Source organism: Odocoileus virginianus, chromosome 1 (assembly GCF_023699985.2).
Source record: "Odocoileus virginianus isolate 20LAN1187 ecotype Illinois chromosome 1, Ovbor_1.2, whole genome shotgun sequence".
Classification (NCBI taxonomy): Eukaryota; Metazoa; Chordata; class Mammalia; order Artiodactyla; family Cervidae; genus Odocoileus; species Odocoileus virginianus.
The window spans coordinates 106,735,819-106,750,348 of record NC_069674.1 but is presented as its reverse complement, the minus strand read 5'-3'; the positions used below and the strand labels follow the sequence as shown (position 1 = coordinate 106,750,348).

At 41.8% G+C, this 14,530-nt stretch overlaps 1 protein-coding gene across 1 annotated transcript in view; it reads left to right on the top strand.

Annotated features, from left to right (window-relative positions):
* The window catches only part of COBL (cordon-bleu WH2 repeat protein), a 277,317-nt gene that overhangs the window by 109,826 nt on the left and 152,961 nt on the right, over positions 1 to 14,530 (top strand). Inside the window, 2 exon segments of the mRNA XM_070472080.1 lie at positions 227 to 324; positions 4,798 to 4,872. Coding sequence (XP_070328181.1) covers positions 227 to 324; positions 4,798 to 4,872 — 173 coding nt within the window.

Sequence of the window (14,530 nt, the reverse complement as noted above, 5' to 3'; positions counted from 1 at the left end):
CGATGGACATGAGTTTGGGTGGACTCCGGGAGTTGGTGATGGACAGGGAGGCCTGGCAGGCTGCAGTTCGAGTTGGACATGACTGAGCGACTGAACTGAACTGAACTGAAGAATGAAATAAAAGTCTAAGAGTAGAGTAAAACAAAGAAGCATTTGTAAAGATTTTTAAGTGTTTAATCTCTTGTTTCATATGCTGAAAATAACTTAGTACTTCTATTTTTTTCAGAAACCTTTAGAAAATCTTCACTCAGCAATGATGAGACAGACAAAGAGAAGAAAAAATTTCTGGGATTTTTCAAAGTTAATAAAAGAAGCAATAGTAAGGTAATTGTTTACATACACATATGATTCTGTGTTCTGTACAGAGTTTTTTGAGATGTTTGTCCTCTGCCTATCTTGGAATTTTTCTTAATATATGTGAGCATATTAATCCCTTCAGGGAAAAGGGAACATATGTCAGTATGCACTGAAATGCCTGCCCATACCCTACACTTGACTCCTAAGAGGTCTTGGGTGATGGTGGTCTATTTACTGACAGAACATGAAGCCATGAGCCTTCTCTGTTGGTACCTCCACAGTCCTGATAGGAGGCTGAAGCTAAGTAAACATCCTCTGGATGGATGGATGAGTGAATGTGTGGTATAGGTTACATTTACACAAAGATCCCCTTCTCCAGGGGATATCCCCCCATGGAATGAACCTGGATCTCCCACATTGCAGGCTCATTCTTTACCATCTGAACCACCAGGGAAGTCATAATACAGAGAACAAAAAATGAAGACACTTAAAATCATCTTGGAATTTCTTAAGTCATATATGCCTTCTAAGTACAAAGAAAGGGAGTGCTTGTGACCCTATTATGTTAGTTTTAAAAGGTTTATTTTGCTGTGTCAAGTATTTTCTCCTCAACAGTAGATGGCATGAGAAAAAGAACTGTTGTGTGGAACATTAGCATTTAGCCCACCAGCTGGGTTTGGAAGCGTCCACCATCCACAGAGCATTAGAGGTGTGAGGAGGGTAAACATAGGTTGGTCCAGAGCCTTCTCTTCCGATCATGTGGACCTCTGAGTCTGTGCACCAGCCTGCCTGGGTCTTGACCTTCCAGAGCCCATGGGGCTGATATAACCATTACCCCAGGTCCCAGTGAGGATGCTGGGGCACAAAGAAATAAAGAAACTTGCTCAGAGTCCAGGCGTTAGATCCTGGGTCGGCTTTGGTTCATCGGTGAGAGCTTAGTGAGCAGATTAGGTGGAAGCTTGTGGCCAGAGAGAACTCAGGAGTTTCTCCCAAATCCTAGCTCATTGGTTTTAAGAAACACTGGAGTGTATTGTTTTCCATGCGTGTGTGCCTGCTAGGTCATTTCAGTTGTGTCCGACTCGTTGCAACCCTGTGGATCACAGGCTCCTCTGTCCATGGGGTTCTCAGGCAAGAATACTGGAATGGGTTGCCATGCCCTTCTCCAGGGGATCTTCTGGACCCAGGGATGGAACCCAAGTCTCTTACATTTCCTGCCTTGGCAGGCTGGGATTTTACAACGTCTAGTTAGTTTGTGCTGTGCAACAGACGTGAATCAGCTGTGTTTACACATACACACCCTCCTCCCACTCCCTCCTGAGTGGGTGACTTAGCTGAGTCCTGTGGGTCATCACAGGCCAGCAAGCTGAGCCCCCGTGCGATAGAGCAGCTTCCCGCCAGCTAGCTCTCTTACACCTTGTTTAGTTGCTAAGCCATGTCTGACTCTTGCGGCCCCCTGGACTGTAGCCCACCAGGCTTCTCTATCCTTGTGATTTTCCCATCAAGAATCCTGGAGTGGGGTGCCACTTCCTCCTCTAGGGGATCTTCCCTACCCAGGGGTTGAAGCCACATCTCCTGCTTGGTAAAAAGTCGGACGACTGAGTGACTAAGCGCACACACTCCTGCTTGGCGGCGGGTCTTGGCCGCTGAGCCACCGGAGAAGCCTGGTAGGGTGCATATGTCAGTGCGACTCTGCCTGTCCCACCTCCTCCTTCCCACACTGTCCACACATCCGTTCCCTATGTCTGCATCTCTGTTCCTGCCCAGCAAATAGCTTCGTCGGTACCCTTTTCCTAGATTCCATATATATGTGTTAATGCACAACATTTCTCTTTCTGACTTACTTTACTTAGCTCATTGCTCTTGATCTTCTGATGCTTTGGTTGTGGTTTTGTGGTTCTCTGTCATTACTAACTGTATGTGTTTACCCCACGTTTCCATGTGTTCTTTGAAAATCTTTGCTTCCTGTGTGCCTCTGCTTAAGATCTGTGAGCCTTTCCTACCCCATCCCTGTCAGCCTGCTCTTCCTGCCTCCCTTATCCTTTGCTTTTCTGCCAGAATTACTTGAAATTACAAATTCAGGGTTTCCCATGTGAATTCCCCTTCACTCTATAAATGTTGGTTTTCTGATACCTGACATCTTTAAAAAAAAGTTTTTAAGTGTAGTTGGTTTATAATGGTGTGTTAATGTCTGCTGTACAATAAAGTGATTCAGTTACACACGTATATATTTTTTCATATTCTTTTCCATCATGGTTTATCACAGGATTCTGAATGTAGTATGTCTGTGAGTCAGTTTCTGTTTCATAGATATATTGATTTGTATCATATTTTAGATTCCACAAAGTCGTAGCATATGGTATTTGTCTTTCTCTGCCTGGCTTACTTCACTTGGTGGGATAATCTCTGCGTCCACCCACATTGCTGCAGATTTTGTTCTTTTTGATGGCTGAGCAATAGGGCTCCTGACACTCTGAGGTCCATTTGCTGGGACTGCAGGCAGGGCTGTCCTGCTTGGTCCTCACAATTCTAATCCACAGCAAATCTACCCTGTTCTCACACTGAACTCTCCAGAGTCCTTCTTCTTGTATCTTGCTCCTTTTGATAGATGAAACTGCAAGCAAAACCAATTAAAAAAAATCCAGAAATGCCTTTGTTTTAAGCAGAACAAGAGCCTGAAACATCCAGACAGTCTTGGCCTGATGGATTAGCCTCTGTAAGAGGCTGAAAGACCTGTGAAAGTGTCCCAGATGACAAGGAAGCCTGGTCTGTGGGTCCCAGGGGTTCTGTCTCTGCCATACCCACGTTTCTTCAGTCTTGGGCTAACTAGAACTGTTTTTCCTTTCTCATGCACTTCATCTTTCTCATTTATTTATTTTGTTTTGTGTTCAACTTCTCTTAGTCAATCATAACCTTACTAGATTATTTGTTGTTTTGGGCATTAGCTTCTTCCTTCCTTGCTTCTCTCTGTTTTTATTGTTTGAGCTGCTATGCTAACAGTAGCTTCCTTTAATCTGCTATAGACCGGTTGAGAGAGGTAGGATCAACCCCATTTTACAGGTAAAGGCACCTGTAAGAGCTGTGCACTTTCAGTGAATCCTGGTGTTCAAAGTTGCCCAAGTTCAGACACCTATCTTTCCAGAGCCTAGCTCTCATCACCCACACATTGCACATGCCTGACAAGCCTGAGTCTCAATTTTTCTGCATTAAGAACAAGAGGGTTTTGAGTAAATCATTTTTAAATGGTTTCTAAAATCCTGTGATGTCAGATAGTCTACTAATGTCTGAGAAGAGAATGGTAAGAATGGTGACATTTAAAGCTAAAGTGAGTCTTCCCTTATCTGCTTAAAGGAAAACAATATGCATCTATGTGTATAAAATCTCTTATAGAGAATATATTTAAAGGGATATCATTTTGGCTAAATTTAATGAGGGTAGATATCTTTCCTTGCTTTAAAATTTAAATTTAAATTTAATTTAAATGTTAAAATTTAACATTAATTTAATCTAATTGTTAATTTAATTTTAACATTAAAAAAATTTAATGTTTTTGATGTGATAATTTTTTGTATTATTTTTGCATTATTAGTGCTTCTGAAAGATACCTTAGAATCACCTTAAGATCTAGTGTAGCTGCTGAATTCTTGGGTCACGCCCCCAGAGATCCTCATTTGAGAGGGTAGGTGGGGCCCGGAAGCAGTATTTTCCAGTGCTTCCCGGTGATTCTCTGGCTGGAGCTCACCGCACCATCCAGATCAAGGGAAACTTTCTTTTACACAATGAAGTGACATGTAATTATTGTTCACCTTTTACGGGCAGAGAGTGAGATGAGTTTCCATGGATGCCCAATCAGCAATGCCATGGTAAACTGAATTTAAAACATAGACATTCTCAAAACCCTACTTAATTGCCTCGAATATTCATTGAAAGGACTGATGCTGAAGCTCCAGTCCTTTGGCCACCTGATGCAAAGAGCTGACTCACTGGAAAAGACCCTGATACTGGGAAAGGTGAAAGGCAAAGGGGGGTTGCCAGAGGACAAGGTGGTTGGATGGCGTCACGGACTCAACGGACACGAGTTTGAGCAAACTCCAAGAGATAGTGAAGGACAGGGAAGCCTGGCGTGCTGCAGTCCATGGGGTCTCAAAGAGTCGGACACAGCTGAGCAACTGAACAACATCATCATCTCAGATCCATTGCTGTTTTCATGTTGCATAACTTTATAAGAGCTGTTTTGGGGAAAAAGACAAAAAAATCTATACTCATGAGTCATGGATTTCAAAATTGTTGTTTTCAGATCCATGAGCACTGATCAGGGGCTATTTTAGAACTTTCAGGTTCTTAGCTGAGGGTCATGGCCTTGGATTAGAGCTGTTCGTGCAGATGTTGCTGCCTCGTGGAATGGCCAGGCCCGCGTGTTTTGCTTTAATAGTTGCTAAGAGTGACTGTTGCGTGTGATCCTGCTCTCACCAGGAGATGACTGGGGGCCTACTTGTGTTCCAGGCCGAGCAGTTCGGGCAGCCTGGGGTGGACAGCCGTGAGGATGCCTCCACGTCCACACTGGGGAGGAGTTCAGACGTGAGTACTGACGCCCAGGGGGGCTTCTGGCAGCCTCGCGCTACCTTCCGGGAGAAAAATCAGGAACTGGCCTGGTTGTCTAGAAAGATGCATGAAGCTTCATGTAGCTTTTAGTTGCCCATTGGTACCTTCAGAAAATGAGGAATGTGTTAGTCTCCACATCTGTTAGTTTCCACTTCTCCCGCCCCAAACAGCATGCTGGGATGGATCCTCTGTTAAAATAACTGAGCCACACCATCTGGAACCACTTCCTTTCATTCTTAGAAGCAGCTGATGGTTTTGGGGTCACAGAGCCCTATTTCCTAAATTCTGCAAGTATGCATTGAAGGAATTTTTAAAAAACCATTGGTGCCTTCACATTTCAAAATTAGCATGTAGAAAGCTTCTTCATAATTTTAAATGCTTGAAAAAGAAAAAAATTCATAGCATCCTATAAATATTATTGTTTCAAATATGTCTAATAAAGTTTGATACAATCATATAGACAAATTCTTCTATAACAAGAAAACATTTTGCATTATTATTCTTTTTCTTGATTTAACACTTCCATGCCAGTCCCCATGTAAAATTATATTCTATTCAATATATATTTTGTTCTTTATTTTCTAAAGACTTGAAGTGAAATGTGATATAAAATGTTTATTTAAATTAGATTTTTAAATTTTATGTGACCATAAAACCGTGAGTAGGAAAATATTCTATATTGAGTTCTTATTACATTTGCAAATACATAAAAACAATATAAATATAATTGCTCATATATAATTGTTAAGCATAAAAAGTGTATCTTTCCTGAAAAGATATCTTTTAATAAGATGAAAGGTAATTTTTAAGTTTATTTCTTATATCCATTAATGAGCATAACTTATAGATAAAATCAGAATAGCTTCAGATTAATCCTATGACTCCTTCCCTTTTTATTGATTCAAATCCTGAGAAAATATTTTACTAAATATAATACTAATAAATATTAGTATTTATTTGTAATACTATATTATATATATTATTCATATAATAATATCTTTATTATATGAATAATAATATAATAATAAATAAAAATACTAAATAATTATTAGAGGATGGAAAACTTTACTGTTATAATAACAGTGTCCTTCAGTTCTTTGAAGTCCTTCTGGTTAATCCCATAGTGTATGCATGCGTGCTGAGTCGCTTCAGTTGTGTCCGATTCTTTGCAGTCCTGTGATCTAACTAGTGTCTCATGTGTCTTCTACATTATCAGGCAGGTTCTTTACCTGGGATACCTGGGAAGCCCAATCCCATAGTGATCTATCATAAACTATTATTTCAATTGCTCTTTTGTCTATGCCTGACTAGGTTCTCTTTTAAATTAGTCAATAGCCAAGATTTAGAAGCCATTTGATCTGTCAGGGGATTTGTTACTCAATAACACTAGAGTTATTGACTAATGGGAGATAAAAGAAAAAAAATACTTTATCAAGATTTCTCAAATAATAATTACACTCATTTCTCAGAGGCACTTTTTTTTTTTTTAGCAATAAGGTATTTTTATTTAAGGTATGTACATTATTTTCTTTTTTTTGAATTATTATATTTTTTTTTTCCATTTATTTTTATTAGTTGGAGGCTAATTACTTTACAATATTGTAGTGGTTTTTGTCATACATTGACATAAATTAGCCATGGATTTACATGTATTCCCCATCCCGATCCCTGCTCCCACCTCCCTCTCCACCCGATTCTTTTTTTAAAATATAATGTTTGACGGTATCTCTCCTAAAGGAACATATATGTAGAAATTAAATAGCATATATGAAAATTTATAATTATAAAATATTATGTACATGTAAAGGAGTATTATAATTAAGTATGATATGGTTACTGAAATTGTATAAATTATTTTTAGAAAATTTGTGAGTCAAAATGACCAATTTGACATCATACTCTTGTTTTCATTCATGTTACATTTTTCAGAAGCTGGAGGTTAGAATTACATGTGTCGTAGCTACTGATTTTACTAACATGTTGATCTGGGCTAAGGAATAGCAAAGGTGACTTTTTTTAAATTGAGATATAATTGATCCATAACATTATATTAGTTTAGGTGCACAGCATAATGATTTGATACATGTATATATTGGGTTGGCTAAAAAGTTCATTCAGACTTTTTCATAAGATTAGTTACTATTCATCTACCAAAAAAAAAAAAAAAGAATTGTGACTGTGGTCATAGATGTCACAAGCACTTTCTAAATCTGTTTTATCAGTAAGTTTTGAGGAAATTGACCTTGTCAGTTTTTATTCACTTTTGCCAAAACAGCATTTTTTAGTCATTTCAAAAAATCTCATCCCAAACTTTGTCTATTTTTGTTAGGATCTTAGCTATAGAGATTTAGCCCATTTAATTTATTGAGACCATCTGCCATATTAACTAACTAGTGAAATGGGCCCTTGTGTCCAACTGAAAAGCCAAGTCACATTTACTTTGGATTAAAAAAAGTAACATTTTTAATTTAAGTAAATGTGTTAATCCTCATGACAGTTACCTAAAGGTAGCTATATGTTCTCAATTTCTCACACATCTCTTTAAAACAAAGAAGTTTGATATCCAGGACTTGAAGCTCTTTCCCCTTTTAATCCCTATGTTTTAAGGCTGTGAAAATCAGCTGTCAACTTTCCTGACAACCAAATCTTACTGGTTGCCAGTAAGAAGAAGGATTTGACTCATGGGGGGAACACAGCCTGGGCTCAAACCCAGAGTGGCCGCCGCTCATCCATGAAAATGCCTGTGACCGCTATTCTCATCTGACCCCAAATCAGCCTGAATGCAGTTGTGTAACGGCCTTTAAGAAGAGCTGTGTGCTCTTAAGCAAGCCTTTCCCTGCCACAACCACACCACCAGTGCTGCTGCTTTGCTGTAAAGCAGACTTCAGTCCACTGCTGCTCTCTAGTCGCTAAGCCATGCCCAGCTTTTTGCAGCCCCATAGTCTGTCACACACCAGCTTCCTCTTGTCCATTCTCCAAGCAAGAATACTGGACTGAGTTGCCATGCCCTCCTCCAGGGGACCAGCCCAGGGATCAAACCCATATCTCCTGCATTGACAGGCAGGTTCTTTATCACTAGAACCACCCAAGAAGCCCCCACACACAAAAGTAGAGTTGTGCAAATAGAAAGATGGGCCATATTCTTAGCTATGAAGACTCAACATTATTGTGTCACAGGTTTTGTTGCAGATCAAAGTGAGGTGATTACACAGAGTAGTTTAAAGGAAGTGGGAAGAGCTTTTTATACATATATGGATGGTCTCTAGGATTTTTTTTTTCATTTTTAAAATGAAAAAAATAAATAAAAAATAAAATTACAGGTGACTTTTTACTAGAAGTCAAAGTCAACAACTGAATTTCTATAATGTGGCAGATTAATTATTGGCCTGGAAATAAGAGTTTACTAGGTTTGAAGCCCTAGGGCAAGACAGCACTTCCTAAAATGATGCAGGTCAAAGAGGACGATGCTCACAGCTAACGCCACCTGCCTGGTGTGCCAGGCCTGCGCTTACTTCCACGATCTCCTTTCTTCCTCCCCACATCACTATAAATAAGAGCAGCCTTCCTTATCCAGAGGCAAAAATTTCCAGCTTCCAGAAGCCTAGTGGCTGATCAAATCTGTTGATGTCTGTTTATGTTTATCAATACGTTTTATGTTCATATTTGTATTTTTATGTCTGTGATAGCTTGTCTGTGTTTTGAAATTACATTCTCCTCAATCAAGAATGTTGGTGATGTGACATTTCGTCAGAGCACAGCTCCCATTTTTATAAATCTCCCCCAAGCTCTTGATTCCTAGCTGAGCACAGACATCTGCCCCCAGGGTGTGGAGCTGACTTTTCATTCCTGGGCAGCAGAGAGGCCTCTCTGCCTCTCTTTACTCATCTGTGTGATGGGCATAATACCATCCAGCCTGCAGCATCTTTGTAAGGGTTAGCAAGTATAGAGCTCAACTAACACCTTTAAGGAAGCATTTTGAAATGGTGAGTAAACTGGATGGGAGCTTTATTAGAAAACTTCCAGATGTTATTGTTTATTTTTCCTTGAGAAAATGCAACTGGTTTCTTATATTTGTAACCTGAAGAGCTGGAAGATATTAAGTCTGCATTTTAAAAATTATCCTAATGTGTGTGAATGGCCAAAGTAATCAGGTCTTTCCTGGAAAGATTAATTTCATGTAAACTAATATTTACTATATTCCAAGATATATCTTCATTTTCTTAATCAAGGATCCTTGCATCTGAGTGGATATAACCACCTCACAAATAATTTCAAGCAGTTTTCCTGGATTTGACATTTTCGGGGAAACTGGCCCTTCTCTGTGCCCCTGTGGAACCCCACAGATCTAGCCCCCAAGACACACGGTGGGGACGCGGTCGGTGTCCACTGCACATGACTAGTGGCAAGGTAGGAATGGCCCTGGGGTCTCTGTCTACAGCCTCTGCCCTTTTTCTAAGCACATAAATAGCAGGATGAACTCTGCATGGTGATGGAACAAGGCACCTGATCTCATTTGTAATTCAGCACACAGAAATGCCACACATGCAGAACACCACAGCGTCTGATACGGTGGTAAATGATGCTCTGGTGTAGGAGGAAAGGGACCTGAGTTCTTATCCTGGTTTTGTTGTCAACTCTGCGACTTTGGGCAAATTGCAAAATGAACTGTAGTGATGGCCATTTATCAGCCCCTCAGTTCAGTTCAGTCACTCAGTCATGTCTAACTCTTTGCAATCCTGTGGGCCTTCATTTAAATGCTGTAAATTTGACCAGTCTAAAATGATAACAAATGAACTTACTTACAAAACAGAAAGAGACTCACAGACTTATAAAACGAACTTATGGTTGCTGGGGGGAAGGGATTGTTAGAGAGTTTGGGAAGGACGGGTACACACTGCTATATTAAAAATGGATAACCAACAAGAAACTCTGTATAGAACAAGAAACTCTGCCCATTGTTATGTGGCAGCCTGGATGAGAGCGGCGTTTGGGGGAGAGTGGACACATATATCTGTGTGGCTGATTCCCTCTACTGTTCACCTGAAACTATCATGACACTGTTAATCAGGTGTACCCCAATATAAAATTAAAAGTTTAAAAGAAAAAATATATATATATCAGCTTGAACCATACCAGATACACTTAAGTTATGAAATCTTTTGGGGAATGATTTTAAAAAGCATTGATTCAACTAAAGAAAAAAAAAAACCAATTCCTCTGGGGCCATTTCCCCTGTTCAGGCAGTTACAGAAATCCTCCGTCATCCCTGAAGTCCCTTGGAGGCCCTCATGATGTTCCAAAGTGATTCTCCATCCAAAGCCTGAATAAGCTCTCGAAGTCCAGTTTGATATGTCACCGTTGGCCTGAGTGGAGGCAGCTGCTATATTACAGTCCTGCCCTTGGGAACCCAGAAGTTGAGAAGGTGCCCATCAGTAATGTGAAACTTTCAGAAAAACTTATTAAAAACTAAGCTTTAAAGCAAATTCCATAATGTGGTGCCGAGAGTCCCGCACTTTTCCAGTATCCTCCCCAGCTTGCCCAGGCCTATTGAAAATCCCATAGGAGTTGTGTTAAGAGCTGGCTCCCCGAAGTGTGTGTTGAGTCAGATCTGCCACAAGAGGGCAGTATTTGTAGGGTACAGTGAGTCCTGCTAAACTCCCAGCTAAAAGTTGCTGTTTTCTTGAGCCTTCACCAAGTCAAGAGGAGAAAGATGCATCCCGAGCGGTAAGCCACGTTTGGGATGTAGAACTAATCTTTGTTGTAAATTCATTTTGAAGAGAGATTTAACAGTCTCTAGCATGTTTAGAAAGTGTTCTGTGTTCAGAATTACAAAATACGCAGCATGTGGAAAAGTTTTCAAAGTGGAGGGGGCCATCCCGCAGAAGGCCGACAGCCCAACTCAATGCGTGTCGCTTTGTCTCCTGAGCCCCTGGTGCCTACAGCCAGCTCTGACAGACAGAGTTGTGCTTTTTTCATTTTTCCTGCTCTAGCATCATGTCATTTACAGCTTGCTCTGGTACAACAATGGTGTCTCAATTTTTCAAAGGTGGTGTGATTGTCCAGGAAGAGGGGAAGCACGGCCTTAGCTTCTGGATTCTGACGTTAGCACACACAGCTCTGACCTTTAGGCTCACCTCCCCTGCGTGCACAGGGGGTGTGTGGCCCTCGACCCCAGGGCCCCCAAGAGGGTTAAGTGAGCCTGAACACACCGGGGCGCAGGGAGGCGTCCGTGGCTGACGCTCGCTGGGCTGCTGGACTCTGCTGTCTTCCTGTTCCTTTCTTCCTGGGCAACTGTAAGAAATGCGAGGGTCCTCTTCGGCTTAAAAGCCCATTTTCATTTGGGGCATTTTCCTTATAAAAGGGACTTGCGAAGGTTTTAGGGAATCAGAGAATGAGACAGCTTTATGGCTTTCAGGACAATAGAGGTTAGTTACTGCGTGGTTTCTCCAAAGGGTAGTGCCATAAGCAATAAATCACAGTCATTGTAGCCGCCCAGGTTTTCATTTCTAATCCGGTGTCTTGGGTAGGAAGCTCCTCTCAAACAGTGGAAAGGACACAGACCCAAAAATGTAATTTAGAAAAATGACCCAAAGCTGCTTGGCACACCTATTTGCCCATTCAAAGTAGTTTTTAAAGTTTTTATGTTGCATGCTCTCCAGTGCAAATCTGGAAACTGTCAGAGGAAGGTTTTGTTTTTAAAGCCTCACAGAATATTTTGTCAACATACTGGATTCTTAGAATGGGAAAAATATACTCTAACTAGAACCTGAAAGGTTGATTGAGGGGCCTCAGGCCAAACTTAGTTCTCATAGTGGGAAGAAGGAACAGGTTTTTACCCTTTTGGCTGAGGATATAATGTTTGTAGGAATGAGAAGTAAAAAGAGTTCCTTTCAAAATACCGATTTTCCTTATTTCCCTTAAAATATGAGTCCCTGTTTTTTTCCCTGATTTCTGCATTTCTTTTGTGAGCCTCTGCTGCTCCTGGGTGGACAAGCACAAAACTGTAGAACCACAGTTGCCTTCACAGGGGTTGGTTGAGTGGGAGGTCTTCGAGTCACTTCTGGGACCAGACAGCACAGAGGAGCAGAGCCCGGTCCCTCCAAGCCCTTCCCTGCCTTGGGAAGGGCAGCTGTGTTATCACGGTGGCTGAACCCCAAAGCTTGGGGCCCCTTTGCTTCCTCTGTTCTCCTTGCTCCATCTGCAGTCCAGCTCAGATCCCCACCTGCTGCCTTCAGAGTACGGCCCAAACCCCAGCACCTCACTCCTCCGGGGGGCCCCACTTCAGGTTCCTTTCTGGCCTCACTGTTTTGGATGTAGATGAAACTCCCTTTAGAACAGACCCCTCTTCCTCCCTAGAGGGTAACAGTCCTTTTGAAGCTTTTATATTTTAATAGAATACAGTCAATGATTACATGTTCGTAAACAGTGCACGATATGTATGCATTAGCAATGTATGTAATGATTTACTTTCCAGAGTCTGAATCCTTTTAAAATTTTATTGAAATGCAGTTAATTTACAATGTTACATTAATTTCTGCTGCACGGCAGTGATTCAGTTATGTGCATTAGTCGCTCAGTCGTGTCTGACTCTATGTGACCCCGTGGATTGTAACCCACCAGGTTTCTCTGTCCGTGGGATTCTCCAGGCAAAAATACAGGAGTGGGTTGCCAAGCCGTCCTCCAGGGAATCTTCCTGACCCAGGGATCAAACCCAGATCTCCTGCATTGCGAGCAGACTGTTTACTAAATCTGAGTCACAAGGCAAGCCTTTGTGATTCAGTTAAACCTGCATATTAAGCATACTCTTTTCCATTGTAGTTTATCCCAGGATACTGTGCAATACAGTAGGAGCTTGTTGTCCATCCACCCTGTGTAGAATAGCTTGCACCTGCTCATCCCAATCTCCCGATTCGTTCTTCCACCACGCTTTCCCCTGGGCAACCACAAGTCTGCTTTCTGTGTCTGTGAGTCTGTTTTGTAGACAAGTTCATTTGTGTAGCATTGTAAGTGCCACATATAGCTGCTGTGATATTTGACTTTCTCTGTGTCACTTCAGTCAGTAATAATCGCTAGTTGCATCCATGTTGCTGCAAATGGCATGACTTCATTCTCTTTTATGACTGAGTAGTATCTGTTTGTATATGTACCACATCTTCCCAAAGGCTGAGTCTTGACTCATAGAATAAGAATAGTGAATGTGAAGAAAGTAAAAAAGGCAAGGAAGGACTGACTGGAGGGAGGGGGAGAGCGAGGAAGAGGCTGCCAGCTGCTTCACACAGCGATCTCCCTCTGTCTCCCATCCTTGCCCAAGCCCCAATCTGGGCAGAATTCACCGGGGCCCTGCCATGGGAGATGAGGGGGCCACCGGACACTTGGGGGACAGAGAGGAGCTGGGCTAAGTCCTGCGTTCAGGAGAGACATGTGCAGAGGAGACCTGCTCCCAGCACTGCTCAGACTCCCAGTACAGGGGTGTCATGGGGTCTTGTGAAAGTTCTGTTTCAGCGGGCCAGGGACTAGGAATGTGATTTGGCATTTCTAATGAGCTCCCAGATGAAGCTCTGTGCTGAGAACCAAGGCCCTGGACCCTGGTTCCTGGGTGGAGAGGTGGAGTCTGGCTTAGAGAGAGCCACACAGGGGACAGGGTCTGCATGGGGAGATTCAGTCTGTGAGATGGTCCATGGGGGCCGTGGGAGGATGTGCTGCCCGCAGAGGGCATGGGCCAGGTGCTCCCAATTATCCAAGTCTGTGTGTGTGCAGGTGTGTGTGTGTGTGAGAGAGAGTGTGTGTGTGAAAGAGGGAGTGTGTGTGTGTCTATGCAGGTGTGTTCAGGACAGTCTGCAGGGACTCTAGATTTCAAGCACACTGAACAAATGACTTCTTGCTTCTGACCCTCAGTCTGGGATGAGAAGGACCAGAGCTTTCTTTTCATCTCATGGTCAGAGTGATGCCCATATTTACCCAGTGAAGGGGGTTTACTGCCCCAGATGACACATTGTGAGTCTGTAATTACATCGTAAGTATAACTCTTGAAGGACAGTCTCCAGTGAAGCCTAAAACTTACTTGTGATGCTTCCTGCTGGGTGACCCAGTGAGCCTGGGACCTCCTTTTGGAGGAGATGCTGAGACCAGCTTTCAGGAGGCACCGATCAGGAATCTTGGCACCTAGCATCAGACTGAGATAATCTGATAAACTTGGACAGTAACTGCTGCTTGGACATAAAAAAGGCAGAAAAGCCAAGAAAAGTAAAAAGGTAAGAAAGGAATGTTTTACTTCCTTGGCTTGAGAAAAACATGCAACATAGATATAGATAGGTATCTGTGAGTATCTATCTGTATCTTGATCAGAATATTTGGTTGAACTATAAGAATACATTTTTAATGATATTTCCTAAGTGGTTTGTTTTTGATATGATTTCTTTTAGCATGATAGATTTCTGTCTCATATTATCTGGATGATTTTCTAGCTTTATAACAAAAGTGAAAACAAATCATAAATGCAGTGGTTATGAAGTTTGTTTCTTTGAAAATTCAGTTCTTTGCAGGAAAAAAAAACACGTGATTTTCACCTCCCTCTGAATTTCCTTTCCATCTCTGTCTTGGTGTGAGTTGAATGCTCTGTGTTGAGTAGAGGCTA